The sequence below is a fragment of the Sander lucioperca genome, chromosome 2, assembly GCF_008315115.2.
Source record: "Sander lucioperca isolate FBNREF2018 chromosome 2, SLUC_FBN_1.2, whole genome shotgun sequence".
NCBI lineage: Eukaryota > Metazoa > Chordata > Actinopteri > Perciformes > Percidae > Sander > Sander lucioperca.
Window position 1 is genome coordinate 6400397 of NC_050174.1, and position 27980 is coordinate 6428376.

Genomic DNA, 27980 nt, shown 5'->3' on the forward strand with positions numbered 1-27980 from the left:
TGCCTTCCTGTGGGCGGGTCCCATCAGGTTTACAGGAAATAAGAGTATCAGGAAGTAGAACGTTTTTGAGATGTGTTGTGTCGCTGAAATGACCATAGTGTTAAAAGTTTAACTCGGTTACAGACCGGACATAGTGTTGAAAGAAAACCAGGTGTGAAAGCTGCCTACGAAGTTTAAGGTAGGATTTAGTTGAAACAATACTTTAGTTGAAGCGCTTGTCTGCATGAAAACAAAAACCGAAAACATGTACGCCTTTGTGCATAACTTCAGACAGGAAACACAAACAGAGGGAACGTGATTTTGATTCTTGTGTTTTGAGTGCACAATGTTATGAGCAGAGAGGTAGAGCATAATGTCAAAAACGGAAGCACCCTGATGGATGCCTGTTCAGTCACTGCTTTAAACAGGCCTGGCCTGGACTACCTACTGTAACTATAACTAGAGAACTACATAACTATACATAGGAATTGTATAGATAGATTCTGTGATGTAAATCTGGTCATTAAGCCAGCGTTTCATACATGATCAGAGTTAAGTTTGGAGAGTTAACTGATGGGTGTTTTGGGTGCTGCTGATTATTTTCCTTATTAATTATTCTGTTGATTATTTGTTTTGCAATCAATGAATCTTTTTTTAGTTTAGGCTGTGGATCAGAGGAAGAGCAGGTCGGCCCTCAACCACAAGATTGGGGGTTCGATCCCAGGCTCCTCCGGCCACATGTCAATTAAAGTGACCTTGAGCAAGACATTTAACCCCAAGTTGCTCCCTGGATGCTCCTAATGCTTAGGATGGGTTAAATGCAGAGAGTAAGACTTAAGTTTATTCTTGTTATTTGTTGTATTGTCTGTAGGACCAGCTGAGGAGGCCATGAATCGTGTCCCCCTGCAGCAGCAGCAGAGCTGTGGGTCCTGGGAGTTGAAGGAGCGGCTGGGCACTGGAGGCTTTGGGAATGTCACACGATGGCAAAACAAGGTACACGCTCCACACACTTTTAACTATTACACTATTACATTTGAGCATTTTAAGTAGTCAGATAGAAGACAGCTAAAGTTGGTGGCTGGCATTTCCCAGCAGACATCAACATCATCACCATCAGTGCAATTAACATATAATCAAAATTAGAGCTGTAAAGATAAACGATATACATAGTGCTGATCAAATACTAATACATACAATAAATCCATATTACAAATTAAATATTTTCTTGCTTCCTTCTTCCTTTTTACAAATTAATCCTTAAAATTGCAGCAAAAAATATTCTCATTCCACATGAGGAATGCTTCAGTGTTTCCCTCATTGAGTTCAAATCCTTGTGTTAACTAATAGCCATTTTTCATACATAATCAGAATGACATAACAGTTCACAAATGAAAACCAATGTGTTTAAATGGGTTTTCAGCTGCGCCATTTTTGTAAATAGTATGACATCAGTCCAGGAAGCCCTCCTCTTTGTTCTTAGTCCAACAAAAATGGTGTCTATTGTAATGATATCACTCTTAGTCACAGGATGAGAGCATTGTAGAGTTTCATCAGGACACTATGGGAATACAAACACGCCCGCTTAGTGGACCTTCCTCTTCCTTTCTTAAAAACTGAACTTGAGTTGTATTTTTTATACCTCACACCTCCTTTTCCAGGCAAACTTAGAGCTGGCTTTGAGCCAGGCAGCATCATCATGTGAGTGTAGATATACAAGTGATGGAGAGTCAGAAACTGTAGGAAAGCACTTGAGAAAAGGATCCCTTTGAAATATTTTCTCTCGCGGTTGCACATACAAAGGTTTTTTTACATAAACAGCTTGGTGGCTGTATTCCCGACCATTGTAATCGTTTTGTCAAATGAGACAATGTGTGTCACACTTGTTACAGTTTGTTTACATTCATTATAACTGTATAATTTGTCGTAAATCACACGTATTGTGGGTGAAATTTAGTGTCTTCAAGAATGCATCTAAAAATTAACAAAATGAAGTGTCATATAATTTAATTCTACTGCTATTTACAGTAATCAAGGGAGGCATGTTCAAGAGTATGTAGAGTAGATGTATTGTTTAACAGTTAAATCACATTGAAGCTCATCATCAGTGTCATGGCAGACCAGGGTTTCAGAGGAAATCAGAATGGCAAGCGGAAATGACTTGACTGAAGAGCGCACCGCTGTGATGACTAAACTTCCTCTACAGGAAATTTGCTATATTATTGACAATACTGTGGGCTATTATTAGTTCATAGATTGAGTTATGGGAAGCAGGGTGTGTCTCTCTTTCTCTCCAGGATGCCATGGAAAACGGGTAGTGAGATGTACTTGAAAAAAAGATTGTCTCCTTGAGCTTGAGGAAGTTATGTGGACATTTTGCACTGTTTTGTGATGTTTTATAGACCAAACGATTAATAGTTATTTAAATCAATAAAATAATCTGTAGATTAATCAATTATGAATTTGACTTTCTTATGAAATGCCTAATATCTCAAACGTGTGTGGGTGTGGGTGTGGGTGTGGGTGTGGGTGGATGGGTGTGGGGGTGTTTCAGGACACCGAGGAACAGATCGCTATAAAGCAGTGCCGTCAGGAGCTGAGCGAGAGAAACAAAGAGAGATGGTGTCTGGAGATCCAGATCATGAAAAGGTCAGTTTTACGCTCGCATGCATCTACATATCTAAAGGGCCCACAAAAAAAAAGAGTGCCTTTTGGGTCCCACCACCATTCCTCTGTCACCTTCAAACACCAGTCATGTACGGGACACATGACAGACACATGGCAGCTTCATTATTATTCCTTCCTCCTATCATTATTCTTCCCAGTTGCCAACCAGTTTCTTGGCAGTTTGCCTTTATAATATACATCACAGTGAAAATGAAGACAAGACACATGGAAGAGAGACTGGGATGATTTGCAACAAAGGTTCCCATTGTGTTTTGTATGGTTTGTGTCTTAACCATTAGACGTTATTAGTAAGGACTCTTCGCACCCACTTCACACACTTCAGCTACTCCCATCAGGCAGCCGCCTTAGATCACCTCTGGCCTTTTATTCCCACTGCAATATCTATCTTAAACAAGGCCAAATAGAATGTGATGCAGCTTTGCACACCTGCTCTTACTTATTGATGGAATTGATTTTGTTTTAATGTTATTTTATGTGAGTCACTAGTTGTTTCGTGTTTTAAGCCCCCAATGTCGCCTTCCAGGCAGCACGGCAGTGGTTATGTTTAGGGTTAGGGTTAGCTGCCTGGAAGGCTACGTTGGAGGCTTAAAACACCATCGAGCGAGTCACTAATGGGTGTATGTTTTATTTGTTGTTTGTGAGCCCCTAACCTAAGAATTTTTTTCTATCATTATGTGATAGACCGTAAAGTGTTTTTTCTTGAATCTAGGACACCAGGACACACTCCAACCAGTGTCCCTGTGCTATAAACAGAAATTTATGTCGGACTATATAAGCACAACATTCACTACAATAATAAAGCTACAAACTAGATTATGACACAGGCCGGTCCCTCAAGATTAAGTAATAAAGCAAGACCTGCCTTAAGGTCATGCTAAGATCATAGTCACATATTTATTTGTAATTCAGTAAAAAGTACAAAAGCTACAATATGTTTATCTTGTCAGTCACAGTTTTGTCTTTCAAATCAGTAAGCATCTGTAACATGCAGGGTGTGAAAAATGCCAGATTTCCTAACTTTTTAGTTTGACCACAGCTCCTTGCGTACACTTGTCTCTGTGTTTACAAAAGATCTAGGGGTGTCTTTTGCTGCAGTGATGCATCTTAGCGTCTGACACATTTAACTCGGCTGGAGAAATTGGTGATTTTCCCCGATTCTTTTTCCCGTCCAAACTCTTTAATGCTTTGCCTTAAAGTTCTTTTTGGCATGGGAGACAAGTTTTGGTTTGAGTCTTGTGACTCACTGTGGTACATTCCATGACAAGCAGGGTGCTTATGAGTTTGTCATTTGACTTTTATGTACCCATATGTTTCATAAGTTTTCTCAAAATACAAAAACTAAATTTGTACCCTGGAATAGTAAAAATCACACAAGACATTAAATAATTAGAACAGCACATGGACGTTTGGGTTATTTTGGTCTGTCGGTGGTTATTTCTGACAGGATAATGTGCCGCCTCCTCATTTTGCTCTGCTTTGGTGTGTGTCTTTCATTTCCATACACGTCTGCGTTGTCTATCAACAGTTTCAGTTTGGGTGTCGGGTCACTGGAGTTGGATGGTTGCTTGTTTGTGAGATGCGAGATGTGTCTGTGTGTGTGTGTGTGTGTGTTTCATCATTCGCTGGTGCAAACATGAGTATAAAACCATTTCTTTTCTAGTCCCAGTTTAACAAGTGTGTTGTTTTCAGACAGACATGGTCACTACCACAACCCTCCCGTGCACCCACGCTCAACTTGTGGAAAAACCACAGGGCAGGGGACTCATACATGGCAACCTACTATTATATTATTACAGCTACTTAACACAGATGTACACAGATGTGTTAATAGAGCTTTTATTGGGTTACTTTTCATTGGCTGAATATATTCAAAACCAAGAAAATATATTAATTCATACCACAATCTTCTGCAGGTTTACTATTTCATCCTAACTCCTTTTCTGTCCCCAAAAAAGTGTTTTATGTAAGCTGAAGAGAGGCAGAAAGAAAAAGAGATTTTTTTTTCAAATCAGATCATATTTGTAGCGCTTGTCTCCCCTGAAAGAGAGAGAGTCCTATAGTAACACAATATGACTATACTTCTAATTTGACCGAACGCTATAGTGTTGCAGGGAGAGAAAAAAAAATGTAAATGACTGATAATAACTTAACAACAGCTTATTATTCTAGTGATGACTATCATATATCTCCTGCTGTCGTAGCTGTCCAACACACTGATTGGATGTTGCACAATGTTTTGGTTACAGTCATATTGCAGGTGCATCTGGTATCAGTTTGAGTTAGTTATCTTTATATTTCTCCTTTGTGGGGCCTGACCCTGTGATAATCAGAAACACATTGTTTCAATCAGAGTTATGCAACAGGGTGAATGAGAAACAGAGAAAGTACCAGAGCAAGTCAAAGAGCAGAGGGAGTAGGGGGAAAACTTAACCGATAAAGGTGTGCACGTAATTGTGAAAGTGTGCCATTTTAGATAAATCTGGTGGACACAGCGATGGAGATACGATGAAAAAAAAGATTAACTCAGATTAATGTGATGCAGGTGTATACTGAGAAATCTTTTTTAGTGTTGCTTCTTAAAAATTGGCCTAGAACAGTTGTTCCCAACCTGGGGGCTGGGACCCCCCAAGAGATCGCAAGACAAATCTGAGAACGTAGACAGAATAGGTAGGCAGAAAAACAAATTTTTGCCACAAATCCTTCTTATTTTTTCAGACTTTTCTTTTTTACTGGATTATTTTATATTTCCAGGCCGCTAAAACCTACTTACATTAGACAAAGAAAAAAAAAACGTATTGACATATGCAACATGGTCTCTATTACAACTCTGACAAACTGCATTGTGACTACTAAATTTGTAAATCTCGAATGGCTAATACTTTTTGAAGTGGATTATTGTGGAAATGTACAGTATATAGCTCAGCGGGTAGGGCTGGTTTGAGTCCAGCCCAGGTCCCCTTGCGGCCTGTCTTCCCCTCACTCTCCCCTGCCTTTCTTGTCTGTCTCTCACATCAAAATAAACAAACAGAAATGCCAAAAAAAAACATCTTTACAATTAATTAAAAGGAAATGTATGTAATGAAACAAATATCATATGATACATTGTGCTGCCTGTTCTGCTCATATTTACTCACATAGGTTGGATCATGTTAACGTTGTCGCAGCCAGAGAGGTTCCTGAGGGAATGCAGAAAACAATGACCACCAATGACCTGCCACTGCTGGCAATGGAGTACTGTCAGGGAGGAGATCTGAGAAAGGTAAAAATCTGTTTGTGAGAGTGTCTGCATATATGTAGTTTAGGACCGTGGATTAGAGCCCATTAGGGCTTAAGTGTTGAATCATAATACATTAACAAGGAGCTGTAAACGTGTGTGATTAAACTTTTTAACCACTTTCATGACTGTCTGAGCACCTTTTTTCATTTTTTACATTTTACTGAGTTTAATATACTCTCACATGAATGTGACTGTCTGATTTGGTTTTTGATCAACAATCAGGCGATTGTTTGCACTTCTTCTGTGGGTGAAATCTGGAGTGGGTTTTAATCCAAAACCAACTGAGTGTGCAGCCTAAAGCGATAGACAATGTTGGCACCAGGCAGCCAGAAGAGGAGGAAAATGCCAACCGTCGCAGACCGCAGTATCATAAAAATTTCAAAGCATCCCAGATGGCCAAAAACTAAGCAGTCGACTCTTTTATCGGGCTTGCCACGGGTTTCCAGCAGTAGAACACTTAAAATGTATTGTTTAAAGTAAAACAAACCAAAGGATTTACAACAAAAGTGCTGATTTGCCAATTTACAAACTTCTTTTAGTTGGCAGAAATGCTCTTAAAAATATGATAAACACTGCAAAAAGGCCTTGCGAAAAAACATTCTATTAATGTATTAGAGAAAGTTGATACTTTGTTTTCTGCTTGAATCTGATTTTGTTTATGACCTCAAATGTATGTCTCATAGCTTCTAAACGCTGCACTTAATGAATGGAAAATAGCTGTTTTATAGAAGAGCAGGAAGTACTAAGACATTATTAATGAAGACAGATTAACGTTATTAATTTTATCATGTGTCTGTGTTTGTGCTCTCCACAGTATCTAAACCTCTTGGATAACTGCTGTGGAATAAGGGAGGGCTCCGTTTTGATTCTGTTAAGTGACATTTGTGAGTATCCTGCTCAATCATTGTGACTATTATACCACTTTAAAGCATGTGTAAGTGAGAGTGATAGATTGATTGTGTGGTTGAGTCAAATGGCAGCGTGATTAGTTTCCTGGAGTATAGAGGAAATGATCCTGGTCACCAGTATCGTGATGTCATCAATGACCCTAAACCACCGACCTCTTAGTCACCATGGCGTCAGCTTACACTCACACAGAGGTCAACAATTGGACACTCACGCTCTGACACAAACATAACATACAAATGCTCACATCAACAAGACATTGTATATTACACGCTGTATAAATAAGTCTGAGAGAGGTCACATATGGTAGGGATCACACATACTGTAGCTAGAGTGGAGAGTAGAGGAGAGTAACACACACACTCACACACACACACACACACACACACACACACACACACACACAGAAACTCCTTTTCCTGTTACCCATTGGTGGACATTTCCTGATAATGAGTGATCCCCTTTTAAATGCTTGATGAGCTAGGGTAAAGACATAGGTATGCATATCCACACCCAAACACACACACACACACACACACACACACACACACACACACACACACACACACACACACACACACACACGAGTTATGAGTACCGCTTCGTTGAACACTCTTTTCCAGCACACAGACTAGTGACCCTTTGATGCATGTAAAGTGACATTATAGTTTCTGCTGTAAATTGAGACAAAACCTATTACACATCACCGTTGTGGTGAAACAGACGTTGCGTTCATGGGAATCGGAAAAACATTTTTCCCAGTGAAAACGTCATCATTCATGTCACTTCATGTGGGAATCAGAGGTGGGAAACTCAGGCTAGATTTTGCTAACAGAGTTTCCCAGTTGGTGACGCGTTGTTGACAACTGACGTTTGATGTAGGCGAATACTGAAAATATTTCAATGATAATAAACTGTTTATTGTGGACAAACGCCTCTGCTGAGAAACATACACAGACATAACATGTTTCAAATTATTCATAAATAGGCCTATGTATAAAAAAACATCTTATCCGTGTCCTTTCCCGTTCGTTGTCCTGCAGATAACAAACAAACATCTGTTGATGTGCTGTTTGTATGCTCGCATAAGAAAACAGCAGCAAATTTTTTGTTATTGTGGCCTCCATGTTTTCACACACCTGATGCTCTAGGCTACGCCCAACAGTTGGTGGCAGTCACGCAATAAGTTGTTATGCCAAACTCCAGTATAACAGAAGAAGAAGAACACGCATCCCGACCATGTGAACGCTGGCAGTCGAAAAAACAACGTAATCACGCGGTCCCTGATATTCCCAGGTGGCATGAACGCACCATGAGCACACTTATGATGACATCATGGCAGGGATGTCACTTGACAGTCAGAGCTGAAGAACATTTTTGAAAATCTTGGGGTGTGAAGTTAGAAAGAAGTGAGCTTACCAAACCTCTGTTGCCCACTCCTCATCTCTGCTTGAGGTTAGCGGCTCAAGGCTACATTAGCCTCTGCTAGTATAACACACCAGATTCTCCTACCAAACTGGCAGTGAACAAGTTGCATTGTGGGTAATGTAGGTGCCAGGTTTTGACAAGGAAGAGGAATGCATGAAATCCATTTTGATTATTTTATTTTTAAACTGCCCATCATGAGTCCGACAATGTTAAGTCTTAACTTTGCTTTGAATAAATCAGTTAAGGAAAATACTCCTGTATAACTATCGTGTCCCTCTTGAGAAGCTTGCAGAATAAAACATATGTTTTCACCAGCTGCTCTCACTGTATTTGATTTCTCGTTATTTATCGCTCTACATATCCGCCAATGCAGATATATCTGCCATAAGCGCTAATATTAGCCGATACATTTTTTAGTTAAGCTCTAGTTTACATGCAGCGTTAACATCTTTCATATGAGAGAAAGCCATTAATCATCAGCAATATTATTTATATACAATATAGTTTACAATGCATGCTATTCTAACTCTGCATTCTTCTTTTCTTCTGACTGTTATCCCATCTTTTTCTTTTTCCTCCCTTCAGCATCAGCTCTAACCTACCTCCATAAGAAGAGGATCATCCACAGAGATCTGAAACCAGAAAACATTGTGCTGCAGCAGGGAGAGAAGAGAGTGAGTTAAAGACCATCTTGTTATGACAAATTCACCCAAACCACAACAAAGAGGTCATTTAAAGGCATTTTGTCTCTCTGTGGGTTATGTGGAATAAGTGCAGGAGACTCGTCTCTCTCACGTCCACATGTTTACCCTCACAAGCTGAGCACAACTTTGCTGCACTGAATATTTAATGTGGAAAACTCAATCCTTCAGCTGAACCTTGCAGTTACAAGGAATTTTTGCGATTGACTTGCTATAACCTTTGTCTCTGGGCCTCCCTTTATTTAGTGTGTTGTATCCTCCAGCCTGCAGTGGGACACAGGAAAATGAACAGCAGTTATATAAATGAGGCCAGACATATTAAAAAGGTTATATTTCCATGTTTATGCACATTGCTGTGTTTATAGAAATGGAACCAAACAGACTTTATCTGCACTAAGTTTATAGTTTTGCATGAACACGTGTTTTTTTCTGGCATTCTAGAGAAACCGTGAGTCCAACATTCAGCATTCATTCATTCAATTCAACATTGATTTCTGTTAATGTATTCTTGAATCACTCAGGATTTGAAAGAATAGTTTGACATTTTGGGAAACAAGCTTACTCGTTTTTTGCTGAAGAGTCTGATGAGAAGACACCACTGTCATATCTGTCTGTTTATACAGTATAGGATCAGCAGGCCATTAGCTTTGCAGGAAAGGACTAGAAACAGGGGAAACAGCCGCAGTCTGCCTCTGTGGGACATTATTAACTGTACACAAATGAAGGGAAGTGAACACCCGTTACACGAACAGTAACAAGATCTGCCTACCAGCGCCTATAAAGCTCACTAATTAACATGTTATAGCTTGTTTGTTTAATCCCTTCAAAAAACACAATATAAAAACAACAATTTGTGTTTTAAGGGGATTATGCTGAACTATTTCTTGGCTCTGAGCAGTTGCCAGGCAACCAGATACAAGAGTGGTTTTGAACTCTGCCAGAAAGCGAATAATGATATTTCCCAAAATGTCAGACTCATCCTAAATTATCCATTTGTAATTGTAGGATAACATTTTTGCTGATAACCCTTTTTTTTCTTTATTCTCTCCCCTAATCTTAGTTGATCCACAAGATTATAGATCTCGGCTATGCTAAAGAGCTGGACCAGAGCAGCCTTTGCACCTCATTTGTGGGAACACTACAGTACTTGGTAAGTGATGAAAACGCGGGTGGACACATTTTCCACACGATCTCCTCGTCGTATTTTGGACAGTAACAGCTGAACTTTCTCTTGAACTTCATCCTCCAGGCTCCAGAGCTCATTGAGAGACAGAAGTACACGGTCACTGTGGACTACTGGAGCTTCGGGACTTTGGTGTTTGAGTGTATCACAGGATTTCGCCCTTTCTTACCAACCTGGCAACCTGTTCCTTGGTAGTACCACCTTTCAGAAATTCCTATATCTAATCCAAGTTGGAGATTTGTTCAAAATGTCACAAAAGTCATCGTAAAGGAAGTGGTCATGTTTTCCAAAAGTAGTTAAACGATGATGCATGTCAAAATTTCCAACATTTCTCCCTTCTCAAATCTAAATTTAGCTTTTTTTGCTTTTGCACCTCTGTGGCAATAGTCTAGCTTTTGCAAAACACACTTAACAATGATGTTTTTGAATGTTAAGCAATGAAAAGAAACATTATTGTTACTTGATTGGATTGTAACACGCAGGGAATGTATAAATAAACGGGAGTTGCTAAAGCAAAGAATTACAGGATATGTGGGTTCCAACGTCAATGCCCCTTATGCCTCATTAATATGACGAATCAAAGTTATCAGATTTGGGGTTACACAGAAGAAAAATACTCTCCTATTATTGCAGGTTCAGTTCCTGGCACTGTTGTGTTTGGACGCAGGTCCGACGCCTAGGGCCAGGTTGATGGCTCGGATCTTCCACACAACTTTTCCTCTGTCAAACACTTTTTTCTGTATCTTATTGAAGTTTTGAAGTCCCAAAAATTGTTAGAAAAATCCACAGGAGTCAGGCAGAGTCTGATGTGAAAAGAGTTTAATGTGCTCAAAAAGGTTTGACACACAGCTTAAACCCGAGCAAGCTCCGGAGACCTACTGAAGAAATGAGCCCCTTCTCTCCCTGTTTATATCTCCTATGTTCCCTCCTCAGGGGAGACTCTACACTTATTTTTAATATTCTTCCAATTACTGATTTTTTTTATGACCTGTTGCTAAGGCGTCCAATTTATCACACACGTGTAAAACTCCATCCTTATGGCCTCCTGCAGGCCTCCTCACGCATTCACATAGACACACATGCAAAACGACTTCAGTCTCTTCAGCTGGCCTCTCGTGCTCCACATATACACACACACACACCTGTGGCCACGGCTTCAGTGCTCCTTTGCTACTCGGCTTTTCGCCTCTGTGTGAGTGACCTTGATGATATCAGTGCTGAGCTCTTCAGAAGGAGATACAAACAGAGAGACATCTTCCACACAAAAAACGCTTTCTCATAAACTTTAGGAATTATGTAGCTTGTTATGTGAAGTTACACAGATTATATTTCAGAACCACACAGTTTATATTATAATATAGTACCATAATGGTTTTTTTTACCAGATTTTCTTACAATAGCACGTAACTTGATGTGTTCACAGTTTGGAATTCCCGTAATTAAATTAAGCATAAAATGGGAAATAAAAAAAACATTTGTTCACAAAAGTATGCAAGATATGCAACTCCAAACTTTGCCTTTTCTCTCATGTATTCCATTTGTATCCTCTTTAGGCACAACAAACTGAGGATGAAGCAGGATGATGATATTGTCGTCTATGAGGACCTCTCGGGGGAAATCCACTTCTCTAAACATCTCCCTCAGCCTAACAACCTCAACAGGTGATTTTATCTGTGATAGACACACACACACACACATACACATAAAAATGCTAATTTAAGACTCTTATTATCTCAGTCTAACATGTTGGCTGGCGTTTAACAGTCTGTTATTAGAGAGACTGGAGAGGTGGCTGCAGCTGATGTTAAAGTGGTCTCCTCAGGAGAGAGGCAAAGACCGCGACACTACACCCATGGACTGCTTCTCCCAGCTGGAGCTCATACTGCAGCTCAAGGTTAATTCATTCATGTATTATTTCACTTTGTCTCATTTCCGCCTTATGTGGACATCTTTTTGTTGTTTTGTTGAACATTACTTCTCAGATATCACTGGTCTGATGTTGGCAGAACTTAGAGAGAGATTACAGCTTTGTTTCTGTCGTCAAGCTGTTTTAGTGTTGATGGAATTTGAAGGGATTGTGCACATTTTTTGATTTAGACCAACACATTACTTTTTCTTTCTGCATTGTGCTCGGCCCTTATTTTTTCCCTCAGCTGGTTCATGTCCTGAACATGATTTCTGCTAAAATCCTGACGTATTCTGTCTCCGACGAAGAGACTGTGGCCGACCTGCAGATGAGGATAGAGAAAGACACCAACATCCCTGCAGCCAATCAGGAGCTGCTGCTGGAGGCGGGGCTAGCCTTGGAGTCCCATGGACTGGCCACGCAGTGCGCCATAGATTACAAAGTAATATCTCAAATAAACACTGTACACACCTTCACAGAAACGTCAATAGCACAACGTTAAAACGGACTGAGTCAAAGTATTATTATTATCTGCATCTGTAGGAGATAGATGGGCGACGGACAGACTTGCCTCTGGTCTTCCTGTTTGATCGTTCCTCTTGCAGTTATGAACCTCAGTTTTCTCCTCGCACCCTTCCAGAAAACATCCGCTTCGTCCGTGAGTACACAACAATAAGCTAACAATATATTTTTTTTAAACGTCTTCACTTTTCTGCAAAGCTTTTCTATGCTTAAGCTGCCTTCTTCTTCTCTTTTGTTGATTGCAGTTGAATCTGCCTTAGTGGCTCAAACACCATGAACACTTTTGCTAAATATTTTGGTTAATTGAATACTCAAGCAATTATTTCTTTGTGTGGCTCAACTAGGATGTATGCTTCACTTAGGGTTCTCACAGCATAGTTTTGTAAAGTAAAGAAAATAAAGTCTGTAGCAAACGAAAGATTTATAACATTTTGTTTACGAAGATAATCTTCACACGCTTATATGAACCACAAATCTTATTTTCTGCCTGAATTGAAAACCCTGTCTTTTTATAACAATATACAAACTGTAATAAATAAAATTACAATAAGCACTCTTTGCCTTTGTGTGACTGTGTGTCTGTCTTTCTCTCTCGTTCTTTGTCTTTGTCATAGAAACCGACCCTAAACGCCTTCTGACTTACAGCCCTCTGAGGAGGACCTGCGGCCAGGCGTGGCACACCATCCGCTCCCTGAAGGAAGACTGGCAAAGACTGCAGCAGGGGCAGAAAGCTGCCATGTAGGACATACACAAATACACACACAAACTCCCACGCACAACATACACGTGCATTGACTGTTTGAAAAAACAAACACATTTATTTTCCTCTTTCTTTCAGCATGAGCCTGCTGAGACACAACTCTTCACTGTCCAAACAGAAGAATGAGATGGTGTCCATGCACCAGAGACTCATGGCCAAGCTGGACTTCTTTACCACAAGCCTCCACATAGATATGGACAAATACCAGGAGCAGACCGCCACCGGGATCGGTACGATGTTACAAAAACACGTTGGTAGATAGAATGAAGTTCACAGTACAGCTGCCAAAACTGCCTTTAATCATAATTGTTTATAGCTAGATTTTGTGGAAAGTGCACTTGAATGTGAAGAACATTTGAGTTTGCCACCGACTAATGATAGTCTTTTTACATTGTCTAGCGTCAGAGAAACTCCTGGGCGTGTGGAGGGAGATGGAGCAGACTGCTGTCAGCTGTGGTCAGGTAGAGTTGCGTGTGTTTCTGTGTATGTGTGTAGAGTATTCAGTGTGCTTTTAAAAATACTAAAACCCACATGTGGTGTCTAGGCCAAGGTGAGTGAACTGGAGGAGGAGATGATGCAGCTGCAGCCAGACATAGTGGATGTGCAGAGACAGCCGTGGAGGAGTGGAGAGGCCCTGGACACACTGTAAGTCTGAACCAAACTTCATTGTAAAAACAACTGCTTTGGGAGCTTTAACCCTGCTCTCTTCCGCTCTTTGTTCCTCAGTGAAGGAAAGGCCATGGAGCTGTTCCGCAAACTCAGAGAGAAACCCAGAGGTTTGGATAGCATGCCTGTGTTCACTTCTTACATAACACTCGTTACAGTGTTTCCATGTGAAAATAAACCTGGGTTTTCTTTTCCTTCCCTTGCTCAGACCAGAGGTGCCCAGGCGACAGCCAGGAGGTGGTGCGCCTGGTGGTTCAGGCTGTGCAGTTCTACGAGAAGAAGCTCAGAGACTTCTACACACACCTCAGGTACTCAAACTCTGAAAACAATTCCCAGATCATATCACAGGGCTCGTTTTGCAGTCTTCAAAAGACCAAGCACACCTTTTGAAGAATAACCAATGTAATGTCTTTTGGCCCCAAAGGGGGTTTGGGGAACTAAATGAGTCCTGAGCAGCTCTGCCGTTGCACTATGTAATTCTAATTTGGGAATTTGTGTATCTGTATAAAAATGAAGTCAGGCATTGCCAGAAATACTTTCGTAATGTGATGGCTAAGTTTAAGGTGACACATTGCAACACTTAATTAAGGGTGTGTAGATATTTATAAGGAAGTGTAAAAATTTACAATATTTTATTAATGAAAGATTTATTTTTAAATTAAATCATCCGGTCTGCGGTTACTAATGTGTAAAGTCAATAATAAATTGAAATAAAATAAAATGATGCTGGATGCTCTGAGTACTGAGTAGAGGGGATCAAATAATCCATGGGAGGGGACAATCCTGTTCACAACTTCTTTACTTTTTGCGCCTCTGTATTGGACCACTATTTTTTGTGTGTATGTGTTATGCAGTAAAACAGCAGTATGTCGTCAGCGTGTGATGGAGCTACTGCCGAAGGTGGAGGGTGTGGTCCAGAAGATGGCTGAGAGCGAACAGGTCCTGATGAGTCTGCAGGAGAAACGACAGAGGGAGCTGTGGAACTTGCTCAAAGTCGCCTGTGTGAGGATACATGAACTGCTTACACACACACACACACACACACACACACTCGCCCAGCTCTGCTCTCCCTTTAGGGGGATGTCTGTTGATTGCATATAATTGTATATCATGATATGAGTAGCCATACATAATAATCATAGAATAGCAGCAGGTATGTAAAAGTTTTACTAAATTCTCAAGCACCACTTCACTTTCAGTTTGTTTATATCTGCTGCTATACTCATCAAGCATCATCTTGTCTTGTGCAGAGTAAAGTTCGCAGCCCGGTGAGTGGGAGTCCTGATGGATTACGAACTCCCTCTTCAGTGCCGCCTCTACTGACCCCCAGACACAGCTTACAGCAGTTGTGAGTGCACTTACACACACACACATAATGTACATACCACTCACTGCGGTTTAAAGGACGTTTTCCATTCAGGGTCACTTTCGGTGTTGTTAAGGAATACAGAAAGTAAACTTCACTCATCCACACAAGTATTGGTAGAGTTGTAGACAAAGACACGTATTCTTTGTATAATGACCATCTCCTACAAACTTGTTGTGTAACATCTGCATGAATCACTTTGGGTGTGTCTGCAGTGATGAGTCTCTTGTGGAGGAGAGTAGGACATTTGAGAGTCGACTCCAGAGTTTGCTGCATGACACCATTCAGGAATCAGAGAGCAGTATGGAGGTACATACATGCTCACACTCCCTTTGTCAGCGCTCACACTCATTTTGTTGTGATACCAAGCAGCTGTCTGGTGTAGTTTATGATGATTTGAATTGTTTTATGTGTGTTGACTAATAAGAAACACAACTCTTTGTTTTGTTCTAGGTGTTGAGGGAGTGGACTTGGCTGCAGGGAGGCCAGAATTTCTCCAGTGACCTCTCCTAAATTGTATTTGCTTACATGTGGTACTCTACTGCCTCTGTGTGGATGGGATGTCAAACTACATGAGGATGTGGTGATAGCTGGTCTTTTTAACAATATGAATGGAGTAATAGCTGCTGGCACATATTTGCTTAATGAGATTAAGGAGTAGGTAAACCTACTCACAACTCCTGTCTGATGTTGTGAAGAAAGAGGCACTAAAGCAAATGTATCTCGGATTAGAATGAGAAACATTTATTAAAGCAGGATCTTATTTATTCACCCAGTTGTCATTTTAACAGAACATTAAATATCTTTTGGGCTAAAATTACACTTCATAATGGAAAGATCAACCATTTCATTGGTACCATTGATTGAATCTGATAATCGTAACATACGAACCATTTAGAAAGTCCCAGTCTGACCGTACCTACATACATTCCTGCAGTGTTACAGTATGAGAAGAGGTGTGCACGCTGTACAAAAGCTCACACTGAATCTGTCATAAAACAGCTGGCAGACATGAGTAGTAAATTTTATCCTCAAATTTATAAGTGAAAGAGAATTCATGAATGTAAATAATGTTTTACCAAAATTGACAGACAGAAATAATTCTCTGTTTTGAAACTATACATTTTAGTGACATTTATTTCACCATGTTTGGTGGACTTTTATCAGAAAACTACAGATTATATTTTAAGATTTATGCACATTCATTAAAACGTAAAAAAAAAAAAAAAGTTATATTCTAAAGATATTCCTTGAAATTTGTGTTATGTATCTAAAATGTAAATGTGTATCCATTTAAATGTGTTTCTCACTGGACCAATATTTTTCATTGCAAATTTTATTTTAATCAGACAGCCATTGAACAACATGGGTGAGGTTAACAGTAAAAAGACTATTATAAGTGTATGCTGAATGACATCCACTGCTAATAATATGGAGGGTGGACACAAAAAAGGAACACTTGTACCACATGGTGCAGTCCAGTATCCCTGCAATAATTACAAGTGCTGTGAAGCTTGTAATGTAATGTGTTTTCTGGATATAATCCCAACAATTGGACGTGGTCTTTACTGTGTATAGATCATACAAAGTGATGAGAGATGTTACATATTTTCGAGTATCTGTGATATCTTGTCTGTGTGTACGCCTTTAACAATGTCAGAACAAAATGTTTGATATTTCTATCCAAACTTTCAAAACAAGTTCATTTTGTATCTTGAATACAGTATTTTACTGTACTGTAAGTTATGTTTACTTTGCTTGATTTCCATTTCAATAATTCCAACCAAAAAAATAAAACATCAAGATCATAGTGTTTAACATTCTTTATTCCATTAATTCAATAAAATCAGTTTGAGTTTCTAACTGTTGACTAGATCTCCTATACAAAGCACAGCACAGATAAAGTGAAATGTAGTGGTAAAGGTTGAACAGGTACAGGACACAAAACGAGACAAGACAAAGAGGTGACACAGAGTCTCAAATTACCGTCAGCCCTTTTACCAAACAGGACCTGAAAAATAGACATTTAGGCAACTGAAGGTTCACAGTATAACTGTGTTACTGAGGTCTAATGGTGAAATCAAAGTCCACTCACGCTGAGAAGGATCAGCCGTCTTTGTCTTTTTTCTGCTTAATTATCTCCAGCTTTTATTGCATCTGTTTACAGTCACTGTACTTGTCAATGTGACAATGAAAAGTCAAAAAAAAACTCCTTCTAGACTTGAAAAACAAAAATACCCAAACAAGCATCCTCTATTAATCTTATGTATGTCTAAAACCCAGAGTATATCTGAACAAAAACAAGCTGACCAGACAGTCAAAATCACAAGCCACAAATCTTTTTTCAGGAAGAAAACTGATTGTTTAAGACACAAATGCTCTGTTGGAAGTGCACTTTGTCTGGTCAAACTGGTCGTAAGCAGCACATTTTTTGGAGAACAGGGATTTTGCATGAATTACCTGCTGACAAGTCTGTTGTATTCTGATATCTGCTCAAAAGGTTGGTTGTGGGAGTTGTAAATAATGTAAAATGTAAAAGTAACCAACACAAGAAAATTCTTGACTCTTTTAAAACTACAGTGCCGGAGGTCTTGGAGGCTGCTCTGGGTTTCAGGGATAAGGCCAACGAATGTGTGTATCTGTGTACATATGTGTGTAGGACTCAGGGGGAAGATGTGTTTACGTGTCGCTGGGTCGACCTTAACTGTGTTCTCACATTTGGGCTCTTTATTCTTCTCTTGTGTTGCTCTTCTCTCTTCTGGTTTGTCCTCCTGCTGAATCTTTACGCTTCCAGCTCGAAACCCAAGCCGACTTTGTGTCCACCGCCGTTCATGTTCTTCCCGTCTATCAGCCCTGAGAGGGTGAGCTTCACTCCTGCAGGGAAGAGGGTAAGATTATGTAGCCATGCCTATGGACTTTGGATTGTTATTATAGAAAAGAGTAAAAACAAAAAGAAAAAATAATAGACAATCAGCTAACCTGGCCTGAGGGTTTGTGTGTATCCAACTCCAACGAGGCAGGCGTTGTTAACTTTGGTCTGTGAGAAGAAATAAAACATCATGAACTGGTGAGATAATCATGAACACAGCATTAAGAGTGAAAAAATGGGATCTGGGATGCAGTTACATAATGTACTGTATATCATGCATATGGATACATCAGCCTAAGGTCAACAACTGAGAAAATGATGGCTTAAAAAAAGTATCTCAGTTACGCAGATGAGTAAGTTTAGGGAGTTTTTTTATTGGCCACGCTAGCGGCTCTAGGGATAGCAATGTTGGTCTGTTGATCCATCAGCTCACCACTTTGGTGCAGACTGAAATATCTCAACAACTATTGGATGGATGGACAGACATTAACTGTCTCAGAATGAAATCTACTGACTTTGTGGATCCTCTGACTTTTCCTTTAGAGCCAACAGCAGGCATGTTTGGGTTTTAGTGAGATATCTTGACAACTGTTGGATGTATTTTCATGATACTTGGTACAAACATTCATGTCCCCCTCAGGATGAATTGTAATGACTTTGGTGAGACCCTGTGTTTCCATTCACGGGAATTATCAGGTAAAAATTTCACTATCTCAAATACTTTAGTTAATCACCAAATACCTGCAAAGCTAATAACATACTCACCAACCTCAGCTGTTCTTTGTGTTTATTGCCAATTAGAAAATGTTAACATGCTAACACGCTAAACTAAGATGGTAAACAGTAAACAAATATACCTGCTTAACATCAGCATGTTAACATTGTCATTGTGTGCATTAAGCTCAAAGCATAAGTCTCACAGAGATACTAGCATGGCTGTCGACTCTTAGTCTTGTGAAATGTATTTCTAGGATTTTTCCCTGTTTTCTCCCAAATTGGAATATATAATTCTTTATGCACTGCAGCCATTGTCACTGCTAACCCTAGTGATGAGAGTTTTATCATTTTAAATGTGCCCATGATGTTTAGAAGTCAGTTCTTACAGACAGGGAGGCATCCTTATCCAGCTGGTATTTGGCTCCAATTCCAAAGCTTGTGTTATTGCTGCCAGCTGTCCAGGCCAGGTGGACCGCCGTCTCTAAGTTGCTGTTCACCTTTTGGTAAATGGAGCCACCGAACTCTGTGCCGTCATTACTGAAATACAAAACACAGATAATAATGGAGGAGATTAGCAGGAGTGCATATTAGTCTGAACTTGATGATCGGATCTCTCGTTGCTGCCCATATCTAATGTATCCCTTCCACTTCCTGCCTCTCTTTACTGTGATGTAGTGACTCACACGTTGGTGTGAAGCTGGAAGTCACCGGCCTTGTATCCAAGGGCAAAGTTGTTCTGGGTCAGTTTAGATTTGGATGTGTCAAAAGCCAACTGGTAGCCTGCCAGCCAGCCCTCGTAGCCCAACACAGCAGCTGCATGGACAGTGGGACCGGACATATCGAAGTCCAGGTCACAGCCAACATTTACAAAGTCACATTTGTAGCCGGACTTCAGTTTGGCGCTCTTCTTGCTACAGAAGGAATAACAAGGAAAGAAAAGGGGGGCAGCCATTAATATAGTGGTAATATATTTACACTATACATTTGTATTGATTGACTAATGTATTCACTTTTTATATTCCTGTTCATGCTAAGTAGTTTATATATATATATATAAACTACTTAGCATGAACATTATTGTTCTTACCCAGTGTTGGGCACAAATGACGCATCCAAACCGAGCTTCAGGCCTTTAGCCAGCTACAGACAAATAAATAGACAACAGACCATGAGCTAATATTCTATCTGAAAGTGATGTTGGAACATTTTTAATAGGCTAGTAAAGTAATATATTCTTTAAGTACTTAAAAAGACTAATATCTTTTGCTTGACTCCACCTGGTCCTCCATAGTGATTTCTGTGGTGAGAGTGTTGTCTGTGTTCCATTTCTGGTTGAAGTTGAGGCCCAGCTCATTCAATTTGTACTTGGTCTCCAGGTGGCCTCCTGACTTTCCTGTGTCAGTGTTGTTGGAGCCGGAAGTGGCAAACTCCTGAAGGACAAACGGGGATGAAATGATGAAGGGGGGGGGGGGATGAAAAATGAGGTGGGAAGGGAAGCAGAACGGCACATTGCCATGTTAGATCTTAAAGCTATAGTGCGTAGTTTATGTCACCCCCATGAGGAATTCTAAGTAATGACAACAAAACAGTTGGCGCATCCACGATACAAGCCTTCTGTGACCACGATGGTAGTCTTACTTAGCTTTGTAGCAACTCATTTGGCAATGGCTTGAATGTAACAGACGTTCATTAATATCAAAAAGTTACGCACTAAAGCTTTAACTACAGAAACTAGGGGCAGAAGGGGAGAGAAAGCATACAAGAAAAAAAAAGAAGAAACAAAGTCGAAGGGAAACAAGTATTGTTTTTCTGCTTTTTTCTGCTGTATGGCTGGTTATTTAAAAGAAAAAACAACACCTTTTAAGATGGAGAAATGAGTTGGAAATATAGACAGGACTGTGAGGAAGAGGTTGGTTGTGAGTGTAGTTGAGGATTAGTGCTGTTACGGCTGCGGCATTTGGGGTAAGGTTGTCGCTTAGACGAGCTACAGCTGCAAAGAAACACTTAGCAGAAAGCCTGCACGCATTGGTCTGTACACAAACATAACTGGTATCACTGGCTTACCCTGCAGTGCACCTGTTTAATCATTACTTTTGCACTCTCTTACCATCTGACGGGAGCATCCAAGGAGAAGCAGAAAAAGGAGAAAAGAGAAAGTTAGAGAGAACCACACAGAGTTTACATGCTCACTGGGAAATTGAAACGCAGCGAGACAGAAAGCAGAAACCTGTGAGTTTAGACACGGAGGGAATACATTTACAATGTTGTTGATTTTAGTGAGGTTTGAGTTTTGTGGCATGTGGGAAACTGTATCCAAGTGATCATTATGATTTTGATATTTTATTATGATATTTTACCATGGCAACAGGTGTGTAGCAACACAGACACACAACATGTCTGGAGTTAACTGAAAACTCTGAAATAGATCACCTTTTTCCCATTAGATAAAATGTGTTTGAGTGAAAAGAGTAAGGTGTTAACTTGTCAGGCAGACAGAGTTAATCTGCTGACTGTGTAGGTTAAACTAAGTACATGACAGGCAGCAAACACACTCTGACATGAAGTGCTGCAAGGCAATCAGTCCGCCATTTGTTCTGCGCCGCAGAGCACTGAGAGAGAGGCCTAAACACGTCAGAATTACAAAGACGGCAGTAGTACTTACAACACCACTCTGGGACTTGGTCTTAACATCCAGCTTTAGAATACCATATCCTGGAGAAAAAAAGGAAATTGGGGAAATAAAAAAACGAAAGGTTGGAAAAATAACCATGTACTGCACAGCATGGCTCTGAAACAGCTGCAGCAAAATAAACAGTGTGCATTCAAAGTGACACAGGGCAAACAAAAAGTTCTCTCATTTCTGTCCTATTTCAGCAAAGCTTCATCTAAAAGTGTTTAACTAATCAACAACATCATATCAACAGTATATGTATATATTAAGAGAATTTGTTGAGTTACCAAAGCCCTTGTTGAAGATGTCTTTGGCAGATTTCCCCAAGTCTGAGTATGAAGGAGGGACGGCCATTGTGCCTGAGGAAACAGACATGCACATTATAATAAAACGCACATACACACTTTATTGCATAAATCCATCTAAATGCATAATTAAAGGGATACTCCAGCAATTGAAAAATGCGCTTCCATAAAGTTGGTGGCCCTAGCATGTAGCATTGTAATTTCCCTTGCGGGATTAATAAAGTATAAATTATTGTTATTATCATGGGCCACGCTCCAAAAATTCTGGAATCTGCATTTCCCATAATGCAACTCGATAGTGTCTTTCTCAAATTCTCAACCTAGTACACACCCACATCTTACATACTCCTCCAAATCGGTGGAATGCCCTTTAAATCAAAATGCTAGAACAAATGCTACAAACAACTACGAGCTGAATACCTCTTGCAAACGCATGGAACTCTGCAGCTTTGAAGAAGATAAGCAATGCAACTCAGAGAGCACTTTTGAAGGCATAAACACATGTAAAGTGCTGTATTTGCTCACGCACAAAGCATCACAGATAGCGTTTTCTAGCAAACATTTACTGGCAAACAATCATCAGTATACAGGGAGACCCTCACCATCTGGAGGGGGCCTGTCTAGATGAAATCCAGCTTCTCTCCCCCCTCTCCATCTTCCATGTAAACCCTATTGATTGCATGGCAGCAGTCCATTAGCAAGCAGCAGATGTTGTTAAACTAATGTGATTGATTCTCTGGGAGGAAGAGACCCGAAATGTACAGGAGCAAATATTTTAAAAGATCACACAGCCATCCAACAGACATGCGTCTGCAAGACTTACTACTGTCTTTGCAACACTATGCAAAGACAGTAGTAAGTCTATGCAACACACCCCCATTATGGGCATATGCTATGCTTGTGAAGGAAAAGATATTTAATATATATGATGTGTAAAGAAACACTATGCAAGCCAATGCAGTAGAGCTAACCTAAGCAGTAGCAGGTTTGGTAAGTCAGCAACTACGAGTCCTGCACACCACTGCACTGCACCGGGCTTCAGACAGTCATCAGGGTCCCCTGGCTCGGTGTGCAGTGCACGTGTGTGTGTGTGTGTGTGTGTGTGTGTGTGTGTGTGTGTGTGTGTGTGTGTGCGCGCGCGCGCACAAGACATCTTTGCAGAAGCATTTAGAGTATCCTGCACTCACTTATTACCTACAGCTGGTTTAATGTTTTACTAGTGATTCACATTCCTTTCTGTGCTTTTGTCCTGCTACTCCCTTCACTATTTATCTCCCCACATCTTTTCTGTAGAAGATGGAGACTTTGCTTTGGATAATGCGCCCTCTATAAGCTAATGAATCAATGATTGAGACTGTGCAGAAAATCTAAATGCTGTCACTGCAATCAAACACAGTAGAACTGACAAAGGATAAAAGATGAAAATGTAATAGATATGCAAGTCTGGCCTCACAAGCTGAATGTCACTGCAGCCAGTGCTCAATCCAGGGATCTTTTTTCTACACACACACCCCCAACTCACCATGTCCCTTAGGTGCGTGGTGCTGACATGTCACACAGTGGCCTTTGGTGTCTGCCTGCTCGCCTTTTCCTGTTTTGTCCTGCTGCACCTCACACCCCAATCCTTTCTCTGCCATGTCTCTTCAGAGGAGGGAAGTGCAAGGAGGGACAATAGAAAATTTTGGCAAGTAGTCTGGCACGGTTTCGACAGCAACAGTGCACAATATGTGGATTTGTCTGCAGCTGCTGAGAATATTAGCATGCTCCTTTAGCATTCAGTCAGAGCTCAGAGGTCTCCTTTCTATGCAGCTTACTGGCCAACTATTGCATAACATTTTACTGTATGTGCACAGGCTAGCAGATGATGAACGCATGTACTTTGTGCACAGGATGTGAACATGATAAGGCCTATGTACAGCCCCTGTATGGCACTAATTTTTATCAGACAAAGAATACAGATTAGCTGCATGAAGGGTACAAAACGATGATCTGGTGAAATATGCCGCTTACAAGGGCACAGAAAACACAGCACATCATACAAGTAAGCGTCTGTCCACAAGTATTACATAACCAGCATGTTAAAGCAGCTGTGATGGTGTGGCCGGGTTGGATCAGTGGTAGAGCAGGCACATATATACTGAGAGGTTTATGCCTTGACGCAGAGGTCCAGGGTTCGAATCTGACCTGTGACAATTTCTGCATGTCTTTCCCCTCTCTCTCCCCTTTCTCACCTAGCTGTCATGTCAAAAAAAAGGGGGGGGAAAGGAAGAAAAAAAAATGTGGCTGTGATGCCACTTGGTTTCACAGTGTCCTTCACCTCTCACATGTCACCTATAGGCAAGATGAGCAGAGTCCTAAATGTACAGTAATCTCAGTAATCTCCAAATGTGTCTTTTCCACATTCAGAGGTGGTGTAGTCCTCTAAGCCCTGGCAAACTTGTTTCAAATCATAAATATTTCTTCATATAGGGGTTCCCCGTTATGATTAAAATAGGCAATATGCGATAACGATGTTGAATATCGCAATAATAAACTAAACATATTAAAGTGTACTCAAGTGTACTCATAACATGCCTTTCTGCTGCTTTCAGTATTCTGCTAAAATACAACAAATTGCTTATTGAGTAAAAAAAACTGAAAGGAAATGATTTCCAACATTATATTATTATTTTTCTAAACAAAAAAGGCACTATTAAAAAAGTTACAATTTAAAGACCAGTTTTCTACTGATACTCTCTTTCAATTAACTCAAAAAATCCCTTATCCCTTGGGCGCAGTAGAAATAAACACAAAAGAAATAAAGTTAAGCTCGTTAGCAAAACGTTGCTCATTTACACATTCGGCAGTTACCATTAGTCACCTTTTTGTCCCCAACTAAATAAGCCCCATCCACTTCAAACCAGACCAACAAACAAAGACCAGAAATACAGAAATCTCCAACGTGAAATAACTGAATCTGATCAAACTTTGTGGTCTTGTAGGACCCCTTCACTTGTAGTAAGAAACTGAAACACACAAACAATGGACCATAAATCACAGTATGTGTAATGAATCCTGTCCGTCTCTGCTGTCTCAGCGTTGCTCTTCATTTCTCAAACGGTAAGCAAATGTGTGCCAGCTGACCTGCTGACCACGTGTAAGTCCTGGACTGTCTTTGTCATTTCACCCAACAGACTCTGCAACCCCTCACCTCCTCCCCTACGCAGTCCATTTTTTACCCTTTCCCTTCTGGCCATCATCCATCAGTCTCAACACGCAGCTCTAAATTTAGCCCAGGTGAACCTAACACTACAACACATGTGACTAGGGTTTCAGCATGTGTCCTCTTCCAGGTTCAGCCTATTAAAATCTCTACGGAAACAGATTAATTTGTCTGTATACTCCACACTGTATTTATATACAAACACACTCCAGCTACCCGTCTTAACACTTTAATATACTGCAACAAAATGACAACCTTGACTGAGCTCAAAGGTCAAAATGACACCCATAAACAACAGTGGTACTGTATGTACAGCAATATGGTGGTTGTGTGATAATGTCAACAATCAAACACAGACAATATCTTTATTTTGCCAATTAGCTATTTTTCCATGTTGGTCTAACATGGATAACACTGTTTCATGTGCTTGCAGTAATTCAGTCTTGAGAGATTTTTGTGTACAGAAAAAGCAGTTTGATTGTGACACACATACCATTTTGTGACATATTTAGACCTCATATATTAGACACCTGCTCTTAAAAATCGGGAACAGCTGTCAATGTGTTATATATACACAGCAAAATTAGTGTGAATTGCCTATTTGTTGGTTAGAATTATTACCAGTTGACTGATTGGAGAACTGGTTGTCCTCTCACAGAGCACTAGTGTGTTACATCAACTCTGATTGATATTAAACAGATGGTTACTCTTGATTCTGACTACCTATGATTATATGATTATTGAGAAATCTATTGAAAAGTATAATGTCAAACAGCAAACTGATGTATCAATTAATGGGTCAAACGTAAGTGTTCAATTTGTGTTGATGGGAGAAATTCTTCTTGTATTTGTAAAGGTGAAGCCAGTGTGTTGGATGTTTTTATTTAATGTAAATTGGTTATTGGTTATTCAACTGTCTTACTATTTAAAGACACATCATTTTAGCAATAGTTTTGACATTTATTCAATTGTTGAATAACAGCAAGAATTTAGCAGTTTAATATGAAAAACCCTGGTGATCCCCCCCTTGCTATAAGCAGATACTGAACAAAAAAAACTATAAACAGGCAGTTACCCAACACTGGCCGACTTTTCAGATAAGGTTAAACCAAGGCAAGTGTGTGTGGCATTAATGGTAGGAATGTGTGGGTGTGAGATAAGGTCAAGTGCAGTCATGTTACACTAAGACAATTTATAGCTTGAATGTAAAGAGCATGAGGTAGTGACGAATGTGTTATAGTGTGATGTGTTCAGCATCCAGGGGGTTTGACAACAGTTAAGACTGATGTGTGTAAGCACCTGTTTACCAGTACCGATTGGGTCTTGTAATTAGGGCTGGACAATATATCAATAGCGATAAATGAGGCTAGATATCGTCTTAATTTTGGATATCGTAATATTGCAATATGACACAATACAAGTGTGGTTTTAAGGCTGCATTACAGTAAAGTGATGTAATTTTCTGAACTTACGTTGTTGTACTAGCTGTTCTATTATTTGCCTTTACCCACTTAGTCATTATCCACATTACTGATGATTGTTTATCAAAAATATAATTGTGTAAATATTTTGTGAAAGCACCAACTGTCAACCCTACAATATTGCCACAATACCGATATCGATGTATTCGGTCAAAAATATGATGATGTTAGATTTTCTCCATATCGCCCAGCTCTACTTGTATGTAATGCTCACTGCAGCACCCTGTATTGTTAATAATTAGTGTTGTTCAGCTCTAAGACAGTCTGACACAGCTCTGATTTCAGAACTTTGGAGAGTGACGCTCCAAAAAAGCTAATGAATTTCCACAATGTAGTATTAGACTCTCAATGATTCCTCCAAGCCGACCATGATGTTTATTTTGCCTAATAAATAACATTTTCACTACCACTCTGTGTCGAATAAGTAATTACATTAACATGAGCGTGCGTGGCTATTGCCAAAAGATAACGTCCCTTGTCATGTTATTGATCATCATGGACCTTGTGCTTCTAGACAAAAACAGTCAGATAAGACGTTTAAGCAAGATTTATGGCATCACGTCGCCCTGCATAAGTGGACGAGTAGGCTATTTTAATTTGCCAGATGCGTCCACTTCTGGTTTCCATTGTTCGTGCGGCCATAAGATGTCTGTTATCTGCCGGAGGGGTATCATCACTGCAACAGCTAACTTTTCAAAACATTTTTTTTTTCACCTGTCACATTTTTGATGTTGCACCGCAATGGTAAAATATGCTACTGTACTTCATAACATTTACAGAGAATATGACCTTGTGTCCCCTGTCATCATCATATTTTGAGAATACATTTTAGTAAGTAAAACTTCCTTTGTGGGGATTAGTTTCAGGTGGTTTACAGATTACACTAATGGCAAATACAGGCCTGAACTGGCATTAAAACCCTGGCATACTCGCTGCTGCTGCTGCTGCTACACACCCCTTATGTGTATATCTGATTGACATTCAAGCGAAAATTGTCAACAGCTAATTCGTCATGCAGATAAACCGACATGAGACAATAAGTTTTGTAAAATAATAATTCGCTAATGTGAGTTATTTCTTACCTTTGTTTATGGGGCGGAGCGTGCAGAGTTTAACGACGCTGTTCGGTGCAGCGGGGCACAGTGAAGGAGAAAGCAGAGACAAACACACTGGGCAGGCGCGAGTCAGACCTCCGGCCGAGGGCGGGGCCGTTGTGCAATTGACATTGAGCAAAAAACGTATCAAAGAGTATACTGTTCGTAAATGTTTACATAGCTACATCGGGTTCACACTGTAAACATTGACGATCTTCAGTGCCCAGGAGGTATTTAATTGACCGATCTGTATTTAATTGAC

At 40.1% G+C, this 27980-nt stretch overlaps 2 protein-coding genes across 5 annotated transcripts; one reads left to right on the forward strand and one right to left on the reverse strand.

Moving 5' to 3' along the window:
- On the forward strand, positions 1 to 17680 carry ikbkb (inhibitor of nuclear factor kappa B kinase subunit beta). The gene is made up of 22 exons (XM_031305256.2): positions 1 to 178; positions 851 to 972; positions 2531 to 2625; positions 5803 to 5923; positions 6756 to 6825; positions 8861 to 8949; positions 10037 to 10126; positions 10226 to 10350; positions 11713 to 11820; positions 11924 to 12053; positions 12313 to 12507; positions 12609 to 12723; positions 13202 to 13325; positions 13426 to 13577; positions 13747 to 13808; positions 13892 to 13992; positions 14074 to 14123; positions 14222 to 14321; positions 14868 to 15015; positions 15264 to 15361; positions 15595 to 15688; positions 15833 to 17680. The coding sequence occupies exons 2-22, from the start codon at positions 868 to 870 to the stop codon at positions 15890 to 15892; spliced, it is 2232 nt and encodes a 743-aa protein (XP_031161116.1). The 5' UTR covers positions 1 to 178; positions 851 to 867; the 3' UTR covers positions 15893 to 17680.
- vdac3 (voltage-dependent anion channel 3) lies at positions 17188 to 27836 on the reverse strand. 4 transcript variants are annotated; one of them, XM_035991088.1, is made up of 11 exons: positions 27707 to 27836; positions 23464 to 23580; positions 21924 to 21995; positions 21628 to 21677; positions 21073 to 21075; positions 20243 to 20395; positions 20053 to 20105; positions 19649 to 19876; positions 19352 to 19502; positions 18359 to 18416; positions 17188 to 18253 (listed from the first exon to the last, which is right to left on the reverse strand). In XM_035991088.1, exons 2-11 carry the CDS (start codon positions 23576 to 23578, stop codon positions 18162 to 18164), a joined length of 975 nt encoding a protein of 324 aa, XP_035846981.1. In that variant the 5' UTR covers positions 23579 to 23580; positions 27707 to 27836; the 3' UTR covers positions 17188 to 18161. The 4 variants fall into 4 exon arrangements, with proteins under 4 accessions (XP_035846981.1, XP_031161119.2, XP_031161118.1 ...); XM_031305259.2 differs by lacking the exon at positions 21073 to 21075; XM_031305258.2 differs by lacking the exon at positions 23464 to 23580 and having other exon boundaries at positions 27707 to 27835.
- Between the last annotated feature and the right edge of the window lie 144 nt (positions 27837 to 27980).

Bases quoted from the DNA above. Each gene is read 5' to 3' on its own strand.
- vdac3 (XM_035991088.1), bottom strand. From the start codon at position 23,578: ATGGCAGAGAAAGGATTGGGGTGTGAGGTGCAGCAGGACAAAACAGGA. The intron at 19,877-20,052 runs GTAAGAACAATA...TTCCTTCTGTAG, and splicing joins TCATTTGTGCCCAACACTGG to CAAGAAGAGCGCCAAACTGA. The intron at 18,254-18,358 runs GTTAGCTGATTG...TCTTCCCTGCAG, and splicing joins CACACAAACCCTCAGGCCAG to GAGTGAAGCTCACCCTCTCA.
- ikbkb (XM_031305256.2), top strand. From the start codon at position 868: ATGAATCGTGTCCCCCTGCAGCAGCAGCAGAGCTGTGGGTCCTGGGAG. The intron at 11,821-11,923 runs GTGATTTTATCT...GGCGTTTAACAG, and splicing joins CAGCCTAACAACCTCAACAG to TCTGTTATTAGAGAGACTGG. The intron at 15,016-15,263 runs GTGAGGATACAT...TGTCTTGTGCAG, and splicing joins ACTTGCTCAAAGTCGCCTGT to AGTAAAGTTCGCAGCCCGGT.